Below are 13,945 nucleotides of genomic sequence, written 5' to 3'. Positions count from 1 at the left end.
GGGGCCGTGGGAGGGGAATGGCAGGTGGCCGTCTTGGGAAGCCCTTCGCCATGAATGCATAGCCATCGTTGCTCAGAGCCTTAACTGCATTTTGCTTTTCAGTTGATGAAGGTCGTGAATGAAATGTGCCCCAACATCACCAGAATTTACAACATTGGCAAGAGCCACCAGGGCCTGAAGCTGTATGCCGTGGAGATCTCCGACCACCCTGGGGAGCACGAAGTCGGTGAGGTGGCCCCTCAGTGATGCACCTGTCCCTCCCTGTCTGGTGCCTTCTTAAAGAGCAAGGAGATGGTTCACCCCTGCGAGAACATTCATGAAATAGGCCAGGAGCTGTCCATGCACCGCCCTCACATAGGCAGATTCTGCAAATTTTGGTTCTGTGAACCTCTTACCTTGTGATATGGGCTGTTGGCTCATCTAAGCAAGAGATACCTTTCTTTTCTCCAAATGAACCACATTTAATTCTGCCCTCCAGCTCTGAGACCAGTCACACTAACCAAAGAAAACAGTGGCCAGAGACAGGACAGAATCCTTTTATCGAAGAAAATTCTGGACTCCCTGGTCATTAAGGGCTCAAGTGAGAGGAGGTCCCCTAAATGTCTTTGTAAATCTCAATTCTGTTTTCACACATTTCCTATTTTCAGCCTTTTCCCGAACCCGGATTCTCCTCTGGGTCAGAGGGACTTCTCTGGGTTTTCTTGTTGGTAAATCCGCGAGTCCTTTAGAAACCCACCGATATTTAAGTCTGGGACCGGTCTGCTTCATTCAGCTCTAAATTCATCATTATTTCAGGAGTTCCTCCTAGAAGTTTCTTTGAAAGGGTGAGGGCTTTATCTGCGGGTAAAATCACATTTCCTCAAAAGCAGTAGCTTTGTCGGTGAGAGAAGGAGAAATATTGTCAGCTTATGCCCGGCACTGATAAACACAACACCGGGAGAGCTGAGCTGTTAGAAGGGAAAAACTCAAAGGCAGCCCCCTTGTAGAATTGTGTCAGTGCCTGTTTCCCCTGCTGAACTGTTTTCCGCTTCTATTCATTCATCTGTGTGTCCTTGTAAGACTTAATAGGAACTTCTCTTAAGAAGAACGATTGCCTCCCCAAAGAGAAAAATAATTGCTCTGGCTTGTGTTTAATTTGTAAATTTTAAACCTTAAGCCCTGTGCTACTTTACCCTTTCTTGCTAAATAAGAATAAACACCATTCCCCAGGGGCTGGTGTCATCTATGATTTTTCTACACGTTTTCTTCTATACCTGACTATTGGCGAATTAAAAAAAAAAAAATGGTACTGATACAATTTGGGGAGGGGGTATTTGTTGTTTTTTTTTAATTTTTTTTTTAATGTTTGTTTATTTCTGAGAGACCGAGCATGAGTGGGGGAGGGGCAGAGAGCGAGGGAGACACAGAATCCGAAGCAGGCTCCGGGCTCCGAGCCGTCAGCCCAGAGCCCGACGCGGGGCTCGAACCCACGGACCGCGAGATCGTGACCTGAGCCGAAGTCGGTCGCTCAACCGACGGAGCCACCCAGGCGCCCTGGGGCGGGGGTTTTTGTAAGAAGAGATAGGGTAAAATTGTAAGCATTTGTCAGGGATTTTTTTTTTTTTTTACCCTAAATGGTAAGGGCTGTTTTGCTAGAAGCATCCATATGAACCTGTGTTTTTTCCCATCTTGGAGTAAAGGCGAACCAGAGTTCCACTACATGGCGGGCGCCCACGGCAACGAGGTGCTGGGCCGCGAGCTGATGCTCTTGCTGCTGCAGTTCCTGTGTCAGGAGTACTTGGCCGGGAACCCCCGCATCGTCCACCTGGTGGAGGAGACCCGGATCCACATCCTCCCCTCCCTCAACCCCGATGGCTACGAGAAGGCCTATGAAGGGGTAATGATGCCGCCCCGCGTGCCCAGGGCAGCGGCGAGGCCCCCGCCGGCAGAGCGCCTATCTCACTCACGCATCATTAGCTTTCCTTTGAGCGTCTCCCTGCTGAGCCAGGGGAACCCGGCGGGTGTATGAAAGACGCAAAGCGGGGATTGAGAACCGTGGGGGTCTGAGACCCGCCCGCGAGTGGGAACAGTGAACGTGAAGGATGATATTTGGCACGTTTTCACTAACAGCAGTAGACTAGAATAAAGAGAACACTGAGCACGGTTCGAGCGCAGCATCGGGGCAGGCCCTCACTTCTATTATTGCCTGTTTGCCAGTGCTCCGAGGAGAGTTGTGTGTGTGATTCTGATCCGTTGTTTATATTTCAGGCTCTAACTGTGACGTAGAATGTGGTAGGTCACCGACTATACATACTGTAGAATTATATGTAGAGGATTGTTGGTATTATCTGGGAATAAAATGGGAAACGGTACTGGGTACCCGTCCCGTGAACGTTTACAGTACAGACTTTGGGTTGCGTTTATTGGTGCAGAGCTGGTGAGGGGTTCTCAGTCCCAGATTTGCCAAGGCCAGGTGGTTAGGGGTTTGTGAGCCGGACTCGTGGGCACGGCAGAGAGAATCCGTTGACGCGGTGGTGGTGGTTGATTTTGCAACGCCAGACTCTTAGAGTCATCCCTCCTCAGAGTTCCTCATCTGACCATTCTAGAAGCTTTCATGGGAGGGAAGGAGGAGGAAGGGGCGTAATACTTCTTGAGCTCGGCCATGTGGCAGGGGTGATGCCCTCCCTCTTGGAGGGATTTGGCTGTATTACTCACCACCCACCAAGTCGTAATAGAAGATGCTTCAGTGTTCCCTTCTGGGCTCCATCTTTGGGCCAGACGATGTGTAGAGGCTTAGAGATCCACCCAGATGGGGATGGGTGGCGGACATAGAGATAGAGACATCTTGTGTGAGAAGAGTCCAGAAGCCCTGTGGGTCCCTCACGTTTGGAATTGTCTCCCAGGGCTCGGAGCTGGGCGGCTGGTCCCTGGGGCGCTGGACCCACGATGGCATCGACATCAACAACAACTTTCCTGACCTAAACACGCTGCTCTGGGAGGCAGAGGACCGACAGAATCTCCCGAGGAAAGTTCCCAATCACTACATTGCGATCCCTGAGTGGTTTCTGTCTGAAAATGCCACGGTGAGTAAAAATACCCCACGGGCAGAGCCGAGGAAGGCCACGGTGAACACCCACTGGCGTTGGTAGAGGATCTGACATTTAGGAGCAAGACGACGCCAGTTTTCCTGTCATGTTTTCTCCAAAAGTGGGGAAGTGTGCTAGAGAGCAACTACCTTTAACGTTGGTATTTTCAGCTCTTCTTCATAAAAGAGAAATCATCGAATCATATTTCTTTACAACCACACAGGGCTCCGACAACAAAGAGCGCCCCGCACCCTTCCCCTGCATCGTGCGCGTTCATTACCGTCCTTGTTGCCCTGAGCTCTGGTGGTGCCATGGAGTTGCTTTGGAATTGGCCGCAGTCCTTCCGGATTGCTTGAGATACCTTATTTTTATTTTCATAAGTCTTCGTGGATTATTTCACGTTGTGCTTCTTTGGAAGGAAAAATGCATTGAATGAGAAAGGCGTTCCTCGAATTTTCAGGTGTTCTTTCACAAAGGGCGTGTTGTAGAAGAAAGACTTTGCACAAAATTTCGCGTGCCTTTTATTGCCTGCCCTGCCCATAGTAATCTACCCCTCTACCCCTGACCTCTGAGTGTGTGTGTCCTTCAAGAGATCTGCCTTGCGTTAGGGGTAAGTTCAGTGGGAACGACAGAGAAACCAAAATGATGATAGCTTAATGAGATAGACATTTTGGGGTTTTTTTGGTGTTTGTTTGTTTGTGTTTCACATGGAAAGACCCTAAAGGTAGATGACAGAAGCCAAGCAGCCAAACGGAAGCCCTGTGATCATCAGGAACCAAGGACTCCTCTGTCTGTCTCCACCATGTTAGCGTGTGACTTTCATTCTCAAGGTCATCATCTAAGATGGCAGTCGGTACTCCAGCTGTCGTGTCTGTGAAGGAAGAGGAGAGAAAGAGTTAAGAAAAAAACAAACCAATAAAGATCCTCCTTTCAGACTCATTGATTAATTTTTTTTTTAATTTTTTTTTCAACGTTTATTTATTTTGGGGACAGAGAGAGACAGAGCATGAACGGGCGAGGGGCAGAGAGAGAGACACACAATCGGAAACAGGCTCCAGGCTCTGAGCCATCAGCCCAGAGCCCGATGCGGGGCTCGAACTCACGGACTGTGAGATCGTGACCTGGCTGAAGTCGGACGCTTAACCGACTGCGCCACCCAGGCGCCCCTCGTTGATTAATTTTAAGAGGCATTCTCAGAATTGCTACATAATACTTATGTCTTGATCTCATTGGCCAGAATTTAGTCAAAACATGTTATCAACCTATCATGAGGAAGGCTGGAAAATGCTGTGTTTTAGGCAGCACTTTGCAAGGTAAAAAAGAAAATACAGATACCAAGCACTGGCTTCTCTTCCTGAGGAATCCAAAGAGAAATGATGAGTGGATAGAAGGCAGCCCCCCTGTTCTGCCTCGGGGCTCTAGCCCACAGCGGAAGAAGACCAGCATGGTTGCCTCACTTAGGGATGCACAGGGTGGTGTTATCTAGACCTTCAAGAAGCAACCAGTCAAGCAGTGTTGGACAGACCGTGGCGATGCCCTGTGGGGTAATTCGGATGCCCAGGGGCAGCTTACTGGGGGTAAAGGATTCAGGGCTTCTGAGTCTTCTGTATTCTCTCTCCTATATCCTAATTCCATCCTGCACAATCCCCTCCTCCCATCCCCCACCCCCCGTCTTTTTTAAACTAGCGTACTAATGATGCCTGGTAAAGCTGGGAATTCAAATGATGTTATAATTTTGGAACTCTTGGACCAGAATTGGAATATGGTTGCCAGCGTCCTTGGCCCTGTGGCCATGAGCGACCAGGAACAAGTTCAGCACAGTCCTAGAAACCCTGGGATTTCAGTCTTTGCTTTAAGACCAGAATTTTGCTTTTTGAGCTTGTTGTGTTTTGGAAACACAGGGAGAATTACGTAGATCTGCCACCACTAACACCTTTTTTCAGTTGTGGCTATGTTAGATAAGAAGTCAGCAAAGTAAAGACTTGAATAGCAGTCGACAGGCTTGACACAGGGACCTGAAAGAATCGTACACCCCCGTTAGAGAATGCATAGTCTCCTTAGTAATCCCTGGAGCATTTTCAAAAACAGATGATGCTCTGGGCTGTAAAGGAAATCTCAACCAGTTTCGGAGAGTAGAAGTCAGACCGTGATGCTCTCACCATCATATAGTTCAACTAGAAGACAGTAATAAGGTTAATGAAAATATCAGCATGTATTTAGAAAATTAAAAAAAACCCTAAAACTTCTAAATAATGGGTCAAAGAAAAAGATTATACTAGCAACTAAAAAATAATTAGAACACAGAGATAATGAAAATATTACATATCAAAATTTGTGGAAAGTTGCAAAACCCTCCTGTGTTTTTTGGAGTTTTGTGTCTTTTCATGATTATATTCCAAAGAAGAGAGGCTAAAAATGAGCTAAAGAAACTAGTGAACAAATAACAGAAGAACCACCCCCCCACACACACAATGTATAAAGATTGTGATCAAAACATAAGAGCAGAATCAATGAAATGATAGAAAAACAAGAAAAAAATATGAAGTGATTTGTCTGCAGAAAGAATCATTTGATAAGATTTAATAATCACTCTCGGTAAAATCTCTCAGTGAAACTTTGTCATATAGATAGCTAGTTTCAGAGTGAAGAAAGCTATTCCAAATGACATTAATCATAAAATAAAAGATTAATAAACTCAACTACATCGAAATAAGAAAGCTTGCTCATCAAAAATTTAAAAGCTGTAAGAGGGAAGCTAAAAACTGAGAGAAATTATTTGCAAATTAAATAACCGGAAAAGAATTAAAAATTCAAGAGACATAAAGAATAACAGATGAGAAAAATATAAACTGCTCAATAGAAAAAGGGGTAAGAGATAGGAAGAGGCAATGTGTGGCAGAGGAGACATGGTTAATAAACATGAAAATATGTTCAGCCTTACTAGTACTAAGGGATGCAAAGAAAAAAGAGAACATTTTACACCCACTGGTTGGCAAATTAAGAAGTCTGACAGTAGCTGAGCGTTGGAGAGGACTTGGGGCCAGTGGATCTCTTATGCGTTGTGGGTGCAAGTATAAATGAGCACAGTGACTTTGGAAAATAATTTGGTTATCTTGTAAGGTGGAACATGTGTATATGCTAGGACTCTGCGGTTCCACTTCTGCTGACTTATGCAAGATACATTTCAGCACGTGTATGCCAGAACAAAGTTGGAAGCAACACTGTCCAGTACAGCAAAAACTTGAACGTTACCTGTATGCCCATCATCACAAGGACAGAGCAATGATGAGATCTTAGCACCGAAGTGGAGAATACTGAGCTGTAGCTTTATGCTACAGTGCAGGTGCATCGCGAAACATGCATTGAGATGAAAACATTGCAGAAGACAGGGACGCCCGGGTGGCTCGGTCGGTTAAGCCTCTGACTTCGGCTCAGATCGTGGTCTCACGGTTCATGGGTTCGAGCCCCGCGTCAGGCTCTGTGCTGACTGCTCAGAGCCTGGAGCCTGCTTCCGATTCTCTGTCTCCCTCTCTCTCTCTCTCTCTCCGCCCCTTCCTCTCTCTCTCTCTCTCTCTCTCTCTCCAGATAAACAAACATTAAATTTAAAAAAAAAAAATTGCAGAAGACAACAGTGTGGCTACCCCCTCTTTTTTAAGATCGAAAGCAAGTGAAACCACATGATCTATTTTTAGGTATACACATACAGGATAAAACAAAACAGAAAGAATAAGAATCGTATATCATTGAGGATACAGTGGTTGCCTCTGAGTGGGAAGCAGGAGGAAGGGAGGGACGGAATCACATATTACACAGAAATTGTCTATAAGATCTGGTTTGGGGCATGGATGGTGGGTTCACGGGTGTTTATTATATTAAAATACAGAGAAGGACAAGCGTGGACCAATGATGATATGGTGTATTGAGCTAAGTTCTATGATTAGTCCATTCCAGGGCTCCTGATGTGTTCAGGAACAAAAACAAAACTTAATGAATCCTATCAAGTCAATTTCATTCCTTAATCAACTTTCTGTGCTGCACAGTTAAGCCATTTCCAGTGTTTATTTCTTTTCCATTATCAGACTTTATTTTGCTGGGACTATCTTCATAGGAGTCAGTAACTTAGGGTAAATAGTTAGATTCATGAGCAGTATTTGACCCTGTCAACCTAATTTTTGCATCTAATGTTGTCAGTTCTTTTTCTTTCTTTTTTTCCTTCTTTCTTTCCCTTCCTTCCTTCCTTCCTTCGTTCCTTCCTTCCTTCCTTCCTTCCTTTCTCTTTCTTTCTTTCTTTCTTTCTCTTTCTTTCTTTCTTTCTTTCTTTCTTTCTTTCTTTCTTTCTCTCCCTCCCTTCCTTCTTTCCTTCCTTCAACTTTTTGTCATTAAAAAATGCCATTCATAGAAAATTAGAAAGCTCTAAGGGTCCCCATGTGCATCTCAACTTCAGTGCCTGTCGATTCACCTTCCATCTACATCTGTACCCACTTTCTCCCCCTCTCCAGAATTACTGGGGCGAATCCCAGGTGTGGTATCATTTCATTTGCAAATACCTCTCAGTAAGTATCTCTAAAAGCTTCAGGTCTCTTTTAAAACCAATAAATGATTCCCATTATCATATCAAAATAAATTATTCCTTGGTATTATAACATATCCAGTCAGTGTTCACGTTTTCCCTATTATCATTCTCCATCGCTCTCTCTCTCTCATAGTTGGTTTAAATCAGGAGCCAACTAAAGGGCCCTCATCGTGATTGAGGGCTGCGTCTTTCAAGTCTCCCCTACCCTGTAGGTTTCTGCCATTTCGCTTGCTGTCTTTTATCCTCTTGCCTGCGTCGCTGCTTCTCTTCTAACAACTAAGTTATAAGCAAGCAGATTACATCATCTTGTAGCCTTTCCCACTGCCTGGGTGCTGCCGACTGAATACCTGCCATGTCACGTAACCTCTTCTTCTGCTTTCTGTAAACTGGCAGAGAGATCGAGACCAGACTAGGCTCCCCAGAACAGGGGTTGGCGAACTACAGCCCGTAGGTGGGCCTCTTGCTGCCCAGGCTTGTTTGCGTAAGTGTTTTGTGTTTTATTCGAACACAGCCACGTTCATCTGCGTATCGTCTCTGGTGCTTCTGGCTACAAGGACAGAGTTGAGTAGTTGGGACAGACACCACAGAGCCCTCCAAACCTAAAGCATTTCCCATATGGTCCTTTACAGGAATAGGCTGCCGGCCCCTGGATGGGAGGCTTGGTCATATTCTGGGTTGATGTTCTCTCTGAGGTGTTTCTTCCCTCGAGGGACAGACCATATTGGCTTTCTCTTTCTCTGTGCTTTGCGGCCGTGGATGAACATCCCTGGCCCCTTAACTCATGGGACTTGCCGAGTATTGATAATCTAACTCTGTCTTTCCCTCCGCGCATCAACTGGAATATTCCTACCAAAAGAAAACTTCCCTCGATTTATCTTTTTTGTGTAATCCACGATTTCCACAAAACTCGGTCTTCCCCAGACGGAGTTTTGAAATTCTACGTTTTGCTAAAAGTGTTCCGCGCAACGGTTGCTCTTTCCACTGTGTCCCCTGTTTGGGAGGTAGGGAGAGAAAGCAGTCCCCGTCCCATTTTCACCCCGTGTAAATTCGCCCTGTTCACAGGTGGCGGTGGAGACCAGGGCCATCATAGCCTGGATGGAGAAGATCCCCTTCGTGCTGGGTGGGAACCTGCAGGGCGGCGAGCTGGTGGTGGCATACCCCTACGACATGGTGCGGTCCCTGTGGAAGACGCAGGAGCACAGCCCCACGCCCGACGACCACGTGTTCCGCTGGCTGGCCTACTCCTACGCCTCCACACACCGCCTCATGACCGACGCCAGGAGGAGGGTGTGCCACACGGAAGACTTCCAGAAAGAGGACGGGACCGTCAACGGGGCCTCCTGGCACACCGTTGCCGGAAGTAAGTCTCTGGCGGCCCTGCTGTTGTCATGGAGCCGGACAGGGAGGGACCCACGGGCCATCCCCTCCCAGCCCTCCCTTATCACTTGTCACGGGTATAATAGCGACCGTGGTCCGCCATCTACAGGGTGCCAGCACTCTACGTCGACTGCTCCTTAATCTTTCCAGTGGTCTTGGGGGGCTGTGGCTACTCCCCACTTTATGAATGAGACAGCCGGGGCCTGGTGACTACGAGGGATCTCTCTGTTTGGCCCCGTGGCCCGCACGTAGCTCCTGAGCTATTCGGATTCTGTAGGGGGTCAGAGATGAGCAAATGTACACTTGGATGAAGGATCGGACCAAAAGGCACACCCGGCCAAGGGACAGACAGCACGCTGGTGTTGGCACCGGAGCCAGGGTGTTTTCACCCGGAGCTGTTCCCATTAGTGGGACGTCCCCTGCGGTGGGTACCCGGAGGGGCCGGGCGTTGATCCCACACTCAGGGGTGAAGCGACTCCACGCTGCAGGTGTTTCCTGAGGCCTGACATGGTGTGATCGCTGTTTCACAAATCTCCTGTCTTCTGGAGGTCAGTAGACCGGCCTCCCAGGCACAGCAGAGCCTTTGGTCGAAGCCCGACTGCATACGATGCAGGGAATAGGTGGTATTGCTTCTGGCATCCGCACAGGACCAGAGAAGCTTCCAGAAGGGACTCTGGGAATTCCTTCACATCAGTCCCAGAGGACGCCATAGTCCCAGTTTCAGGATAAGCTTTCTTTGCTGTGTCCAGGCTGCCCCGGCCCAGGGCTCCCAAATGTGGAAGGGTGAGGATGTCACGTTCCCTAAGGTCCCTCAGCTTTGGGATGGCAGGACCCCAAGCAGAATGGTCATTGCCTATTTTCTTGACTCTGGGGGGGAGGGGTGGTCAACCCAGTGATGAATTTGAAAAATATCCCACGTCAAGTGGACCTGGATTCAAATTCCATTTCATCACTCAGATGCTGTGTGACCCTGGGCAAGTTACTTTCCCTCTCTGACCCCCATATTTCCCATTTGTGAAATGGGCACGGCGAACGATGAAGGTGATAGGCCCTTTGGGGCTGTTGTGAGGCTCGCGTGGGGGCTGGTGCGAGTGTGGGTGCGGGTGTGTTCTCTGTGTAACCGATCAGAAGCACGCAGCCGTGACTCTTGCCCGTATCCGCCTTCACGTACTTTTCAGGGACGTGTCCGTGCTTGGGAAAAGAAAAATTTCCAAGTAGTAAATAGATTTGTTCCTGTGGCCACTTTTTAACAGGTACAGAAATCTTGCCATTTCTTTCTTGGTGACCTCCCCCACAGAGCTATTTTATTTATCCCCATCGTAGTTTTGCCCTACACAGAATAAAAAGCACATAAAGGCAGATCCCTGTCGAGCAAGACAACCTTCTCGCGGCCACAAACCATTCTTGCTTTTTCCAGTTCTAGCCCCAGAAACCCACAGCCACCTTTACGCGAAGTATCTGTTTATTTTTCATGGCTGCGGTGTCTAAATCCGGCCCGGACCCGGCCGGATTTGTCCGCGCCAGGTCAATAGTCACGTTTCGAAAAGCTGGCCGCCACACAACAACCACGAAGGCAGCATTTGCTTTTTCCCTATCAGTTAGATTTTCCGTTATTTCAGGGACTTGTGTGCAGAGCCACGTGGCGGCTCGAGCCTTCATCCCGCTTCCTCCCGGCGGTGTGGGGAAGTGTGCCGATTCATCTCGCTGTAGATTAATGAAATGTGACTTCTAATTTCCTTCCCTCCCCCTCCCCCTCCACTCCAGCTTTTTGTTCGGATCTTGTTCACTCATTAGCGGTGACTGACAGGCCTTAGTTGACGGAGATGGGGCGGTGGAGAGCAGGCTTCGGGGAAGCTCGGAACACACATCGCTTGCCGTGTGTGTGTGTGTGTGTGTGTGTGTGTGTGTGTGTGTGTGTGTTTCCAGTCCAGAGCGATGTCAGAGCCCCTTTGTTCCTGGGCTGCCATCTTGCCTCCCCTGCCCCGCGATGAGGGACGGGCGGAGTTGGCGACAGGCACACGGGCCTTACGGGACGCACGGCTCCGTGCTCCACGTAGAAGCCGTGACACTAGGGTTCTAGGCGAAGAGAGGAACGTCTCGCCCACCCGGCAGGGACACGGGGTTTGTGGGGACTGTGTGGGTCGTGCCCCAGCTCCTTGCCCACATGTTCTGCTTTCGAAGCCATTCCTCAAGGAGTATTCTCAGCTCACGGGCCAGAAGTCAGCAGCAGAGGTGGCCGGGTTCAAGCTTTTGCACCCTTCTCCTGGCCGTTCAGCATCTCACCGACTCTGCTGGCACTTAGAGTGCTTCGAAGGCACATTGCAAGGTGGCAGACCCACTCCAGAGTTTCGTACGTGGCACTGATTCATTTCCGTACCAACAAGGCTTCAAAGATAGGGGGTAATGAAAATGTTACGCGCACAGCGGCATTCGGCCATCTCAGCGTGTCCTCCCTGTGCTAACCAGGGAACATGGCATTCGTCGGGCCTGCCGTGCCCTCTTGTAACTCCACACTTCGGGTTCGAGTGAATGAGTCGATGTGGCGTTTTGACCAACCCTCTCCAACCAGACCAGGCCCCCGCGAAGGATGTTCCGTTAATGTGGCGCAGGCCCACTCCTTCCATACCTCAGCTCTCTGTCCCTGTCCTCGTTTTATCACAAACGTGGTCAGAAGCTAATCTGGTGACACGTGACCGGTTCACGTCTGGAACCCGCCGGAGAGAGTGGCTGGATGCTGAGTGCCGTTTTGGCTGTGACTTGAGCAATCGATTAGGCAGCAGATTGATAACATACCCAGGGCCCCGACTTTTAATCCGGTCTTCCTACTGAGCGTGACGGCGGGAGGAGGCGGGAGGGAGGGAAGACGCGTGGCGAGCACCAAGGCTGGTTGACAAGCGGGACCTGCTCCTTTGCTCAGTCACTGTAGGGAAACCCAGTGCACCCGACCTCTGATCTCTTAGTCCTGGCCCTCAGAACCCACGAGGGGAGCTCGTGCAGGGGCCTCCTGCTGGGCGTGTGCCGCCTGGGGTCACACAGGTCATAGCTGCGCCCTGTCCTTCCTGATCACCCTGTTCCCCCAAGACGAACATGTTGGAAAGAGCTTAATGCCCCCTAACATTCATTTGTTCACTTTGCAAATATTGGGTGCTGTAGTGGGTTGAATGGTGACCCCTCCTCCCCCACCCCGAAAGTAATATATCCCTGCTTCGTAGCCTCTGGAACCTGTGACTATGACCTCTTTGAAGACTGGGTCTTTGCCAGTGTAATTAAGTTAGAAGTCTCAAGGTGGGGTCATCTTGGGTTACCTGGATGGGCCCTAAATCATTGACAAATGTCCTCATAAGGGACAGAAGAGAAGACACAGCAGAGAAGGCCATGTGAAGACAGAGGCAGAGATTGGGGTGACGTGGCCACGAGCCGGGGGCCACCAGAAGCTAGAGGAGGCAAGAGAGTTTCCTCCCTTAGAGACTTGGGAGGGAGCACAGCCCTGCCAACCCTCTCCTTGATTTTGGACTTCCAGCCTCTAGAAGTATGGGAGGATACATTTGTGCTGTGTTAAGCCCCCCAGTTTGTGGTCATTTGTCACAGCAGCCCCAGGACCCCAGTGCAGAGACTGACTCCGTGCCGGGCTGGGCGCTTCCCGTCCTGTCGCAATGGCGTCAGGATGCGCAAAGTGCATCTGCCGTCGGGCTCAGTGGGTGGGGGTGTTTGTCCTCCAGCCCCCTCCGGCCAAGCTCTGGAGGTCTAATGACTGCATCTTAACTTCATCGCGTCTTTAGAGATGCTTGTTTCAAATACAGTCACGTTCTCAGAGCAAGGTCTTGGCATCACTCACATCTAGGTTCAAAGCCTGACCCTGGCTCTTTTCCAAGACCTGGTCCTGCATACATTTCATTGCTGTACTCCCCCTCATTTTTCTTGTCTGTAGAATTGTGTTCTGCTGCCTCCCTCTCTGCCGGGCTTGTGGTCAGCGGATACAGAGTGCTGACCACAGGTCCTGGCCTTATGGGTGGCACTCAGCAAAGGGTTGTAGGGATAGCTGTTGGTGTGGATTATGGAGGCAAACGGCCAGCTCGGGGCAGCCTAACCGTAGAGAGAAACTTAAACGCTTAGAACCCATATTGTTAACTCATGTCACTTTATTCTACAATTATATATATCCTAAAACTATATATTATTCTAAAACCGACTGGGGGGCTCGGTTAAGCATCCCGACTCTTGATTTCGGCTCAGGTCATGATCTCACAGTCGTGAGATTAAGCCCCGCATTGGGCTCTGTGCTGAGTGTGGAGCCTGCTTGGGATTCTCTCTCTCTCTCTCTCTCTCTCTCTCTCTCTCCCTCTCTCTCCCCATCAGCATGAGTGTATGCATGCCCGTGTGTGAGCGCTCTCTCTGTCTCAAAATAAAAACACTTAAAAAACATAAAAATCGTATCTTAAGCTATTTCTGAGTTTAATAAACAGAATCTGAGTCCTCCTCTTGTCAGAGATGTTCCTGTATATGCCTGTCTTCCCCATAAACCATCCCGGCCGTGTCCTCCCCTCTACTTCCATCCCCTTCCCTCGCGTTTGCTGTCATCTGCGGTCTGTAGTAGGGGCTTGATACGTCCCTGTTCAAATGGAGTCTTCTGAGCCCCATTCTTGAACGTTCTTGCCGTCTCCCTCCTGCCACTCTGAGCACCGTTCAGTGACCATGGTGTCGGTTGGCTCGGCAGGTCTCAACGACTTCAGCTACCTTCACACAAACTGCTTCGAGCTGTCCATCTACGTGGGCTGTGACAAGTATCCGCACGAGAGCGAGCTGCCCGAGGAGTGGGAGAACAATCGGGAATCCTTAATCGTGTTCATGGAGCAGGTACGGATGGCCTGAGACACGCTGTGCTGGGGGCCGGCCCAGGACGGGGGTCGGTGAGGGGGCTGAAAGCCCGAGA

At 49.2% G+C, this 13,945-nt stretch overlaps 1 protein-coding gene across 4 annotated transcripts in view; it reads left to right on the top strand.

The window, feature by feature from the left end:
* Positions 1 to 13,945, top strand: part of CPXM2 (carboxypeptidase X, M14 family member 2) — a 187,533-nt gene that overhangs the window by 162,915 nt on the left and 10,673 nt on the right. For 3 of the 4 annotated variants that reach the window (XM_040486694.1, XM_040486697.1, XM_040486696.1), the window contains 5 exons: positions 103 to 226; positions 1,680 to 1,876; positions 2,883 to 3,062; positions 8,701 to 8,998; positions 13,730 to 13,869. In XM_040486694.1, coding sequence (XP_040342628.1) covers positions 103 to 226; positions 1,680 to 1,876; positions 2,883 to 3,062; positions 8,701 to 8,998; positions 13,730 to 13,869 — 939 coding nt within the window. Of the gene's footprint in view, positions 1 to 102; positions 232 to 1,679; positions 1,877 to 2,882; positions 3,063 to 8,700; positions 8,999 to 13,729; positions 13,870 to 13,945 lie in introns of all 4 variants that reach the window. The other variant, XM_040486695.1, reaches the window with a different exon arrangement.

The sequence above is a fragment of the Herpailurus yagouaroundi genome, unplaced genomic scaffold, assembly GCF_014898765.1.
Source record: "Herpailurus yagouaroundi ecotype Mexico unplaced genomic scaffold, PumYag 163, whole genome shotgun sequence".
NCBI classification, from domain to species: domain Eukaryota; kingdom Metazoa; phylum Chordata; class Mammalia; order Carnivora; family Felidae; genus Herpailurus; species Herpailurus yagouaroundi.
This window is presented reverse-complemented; position numbering and strand designations above follow the sequence as displayed.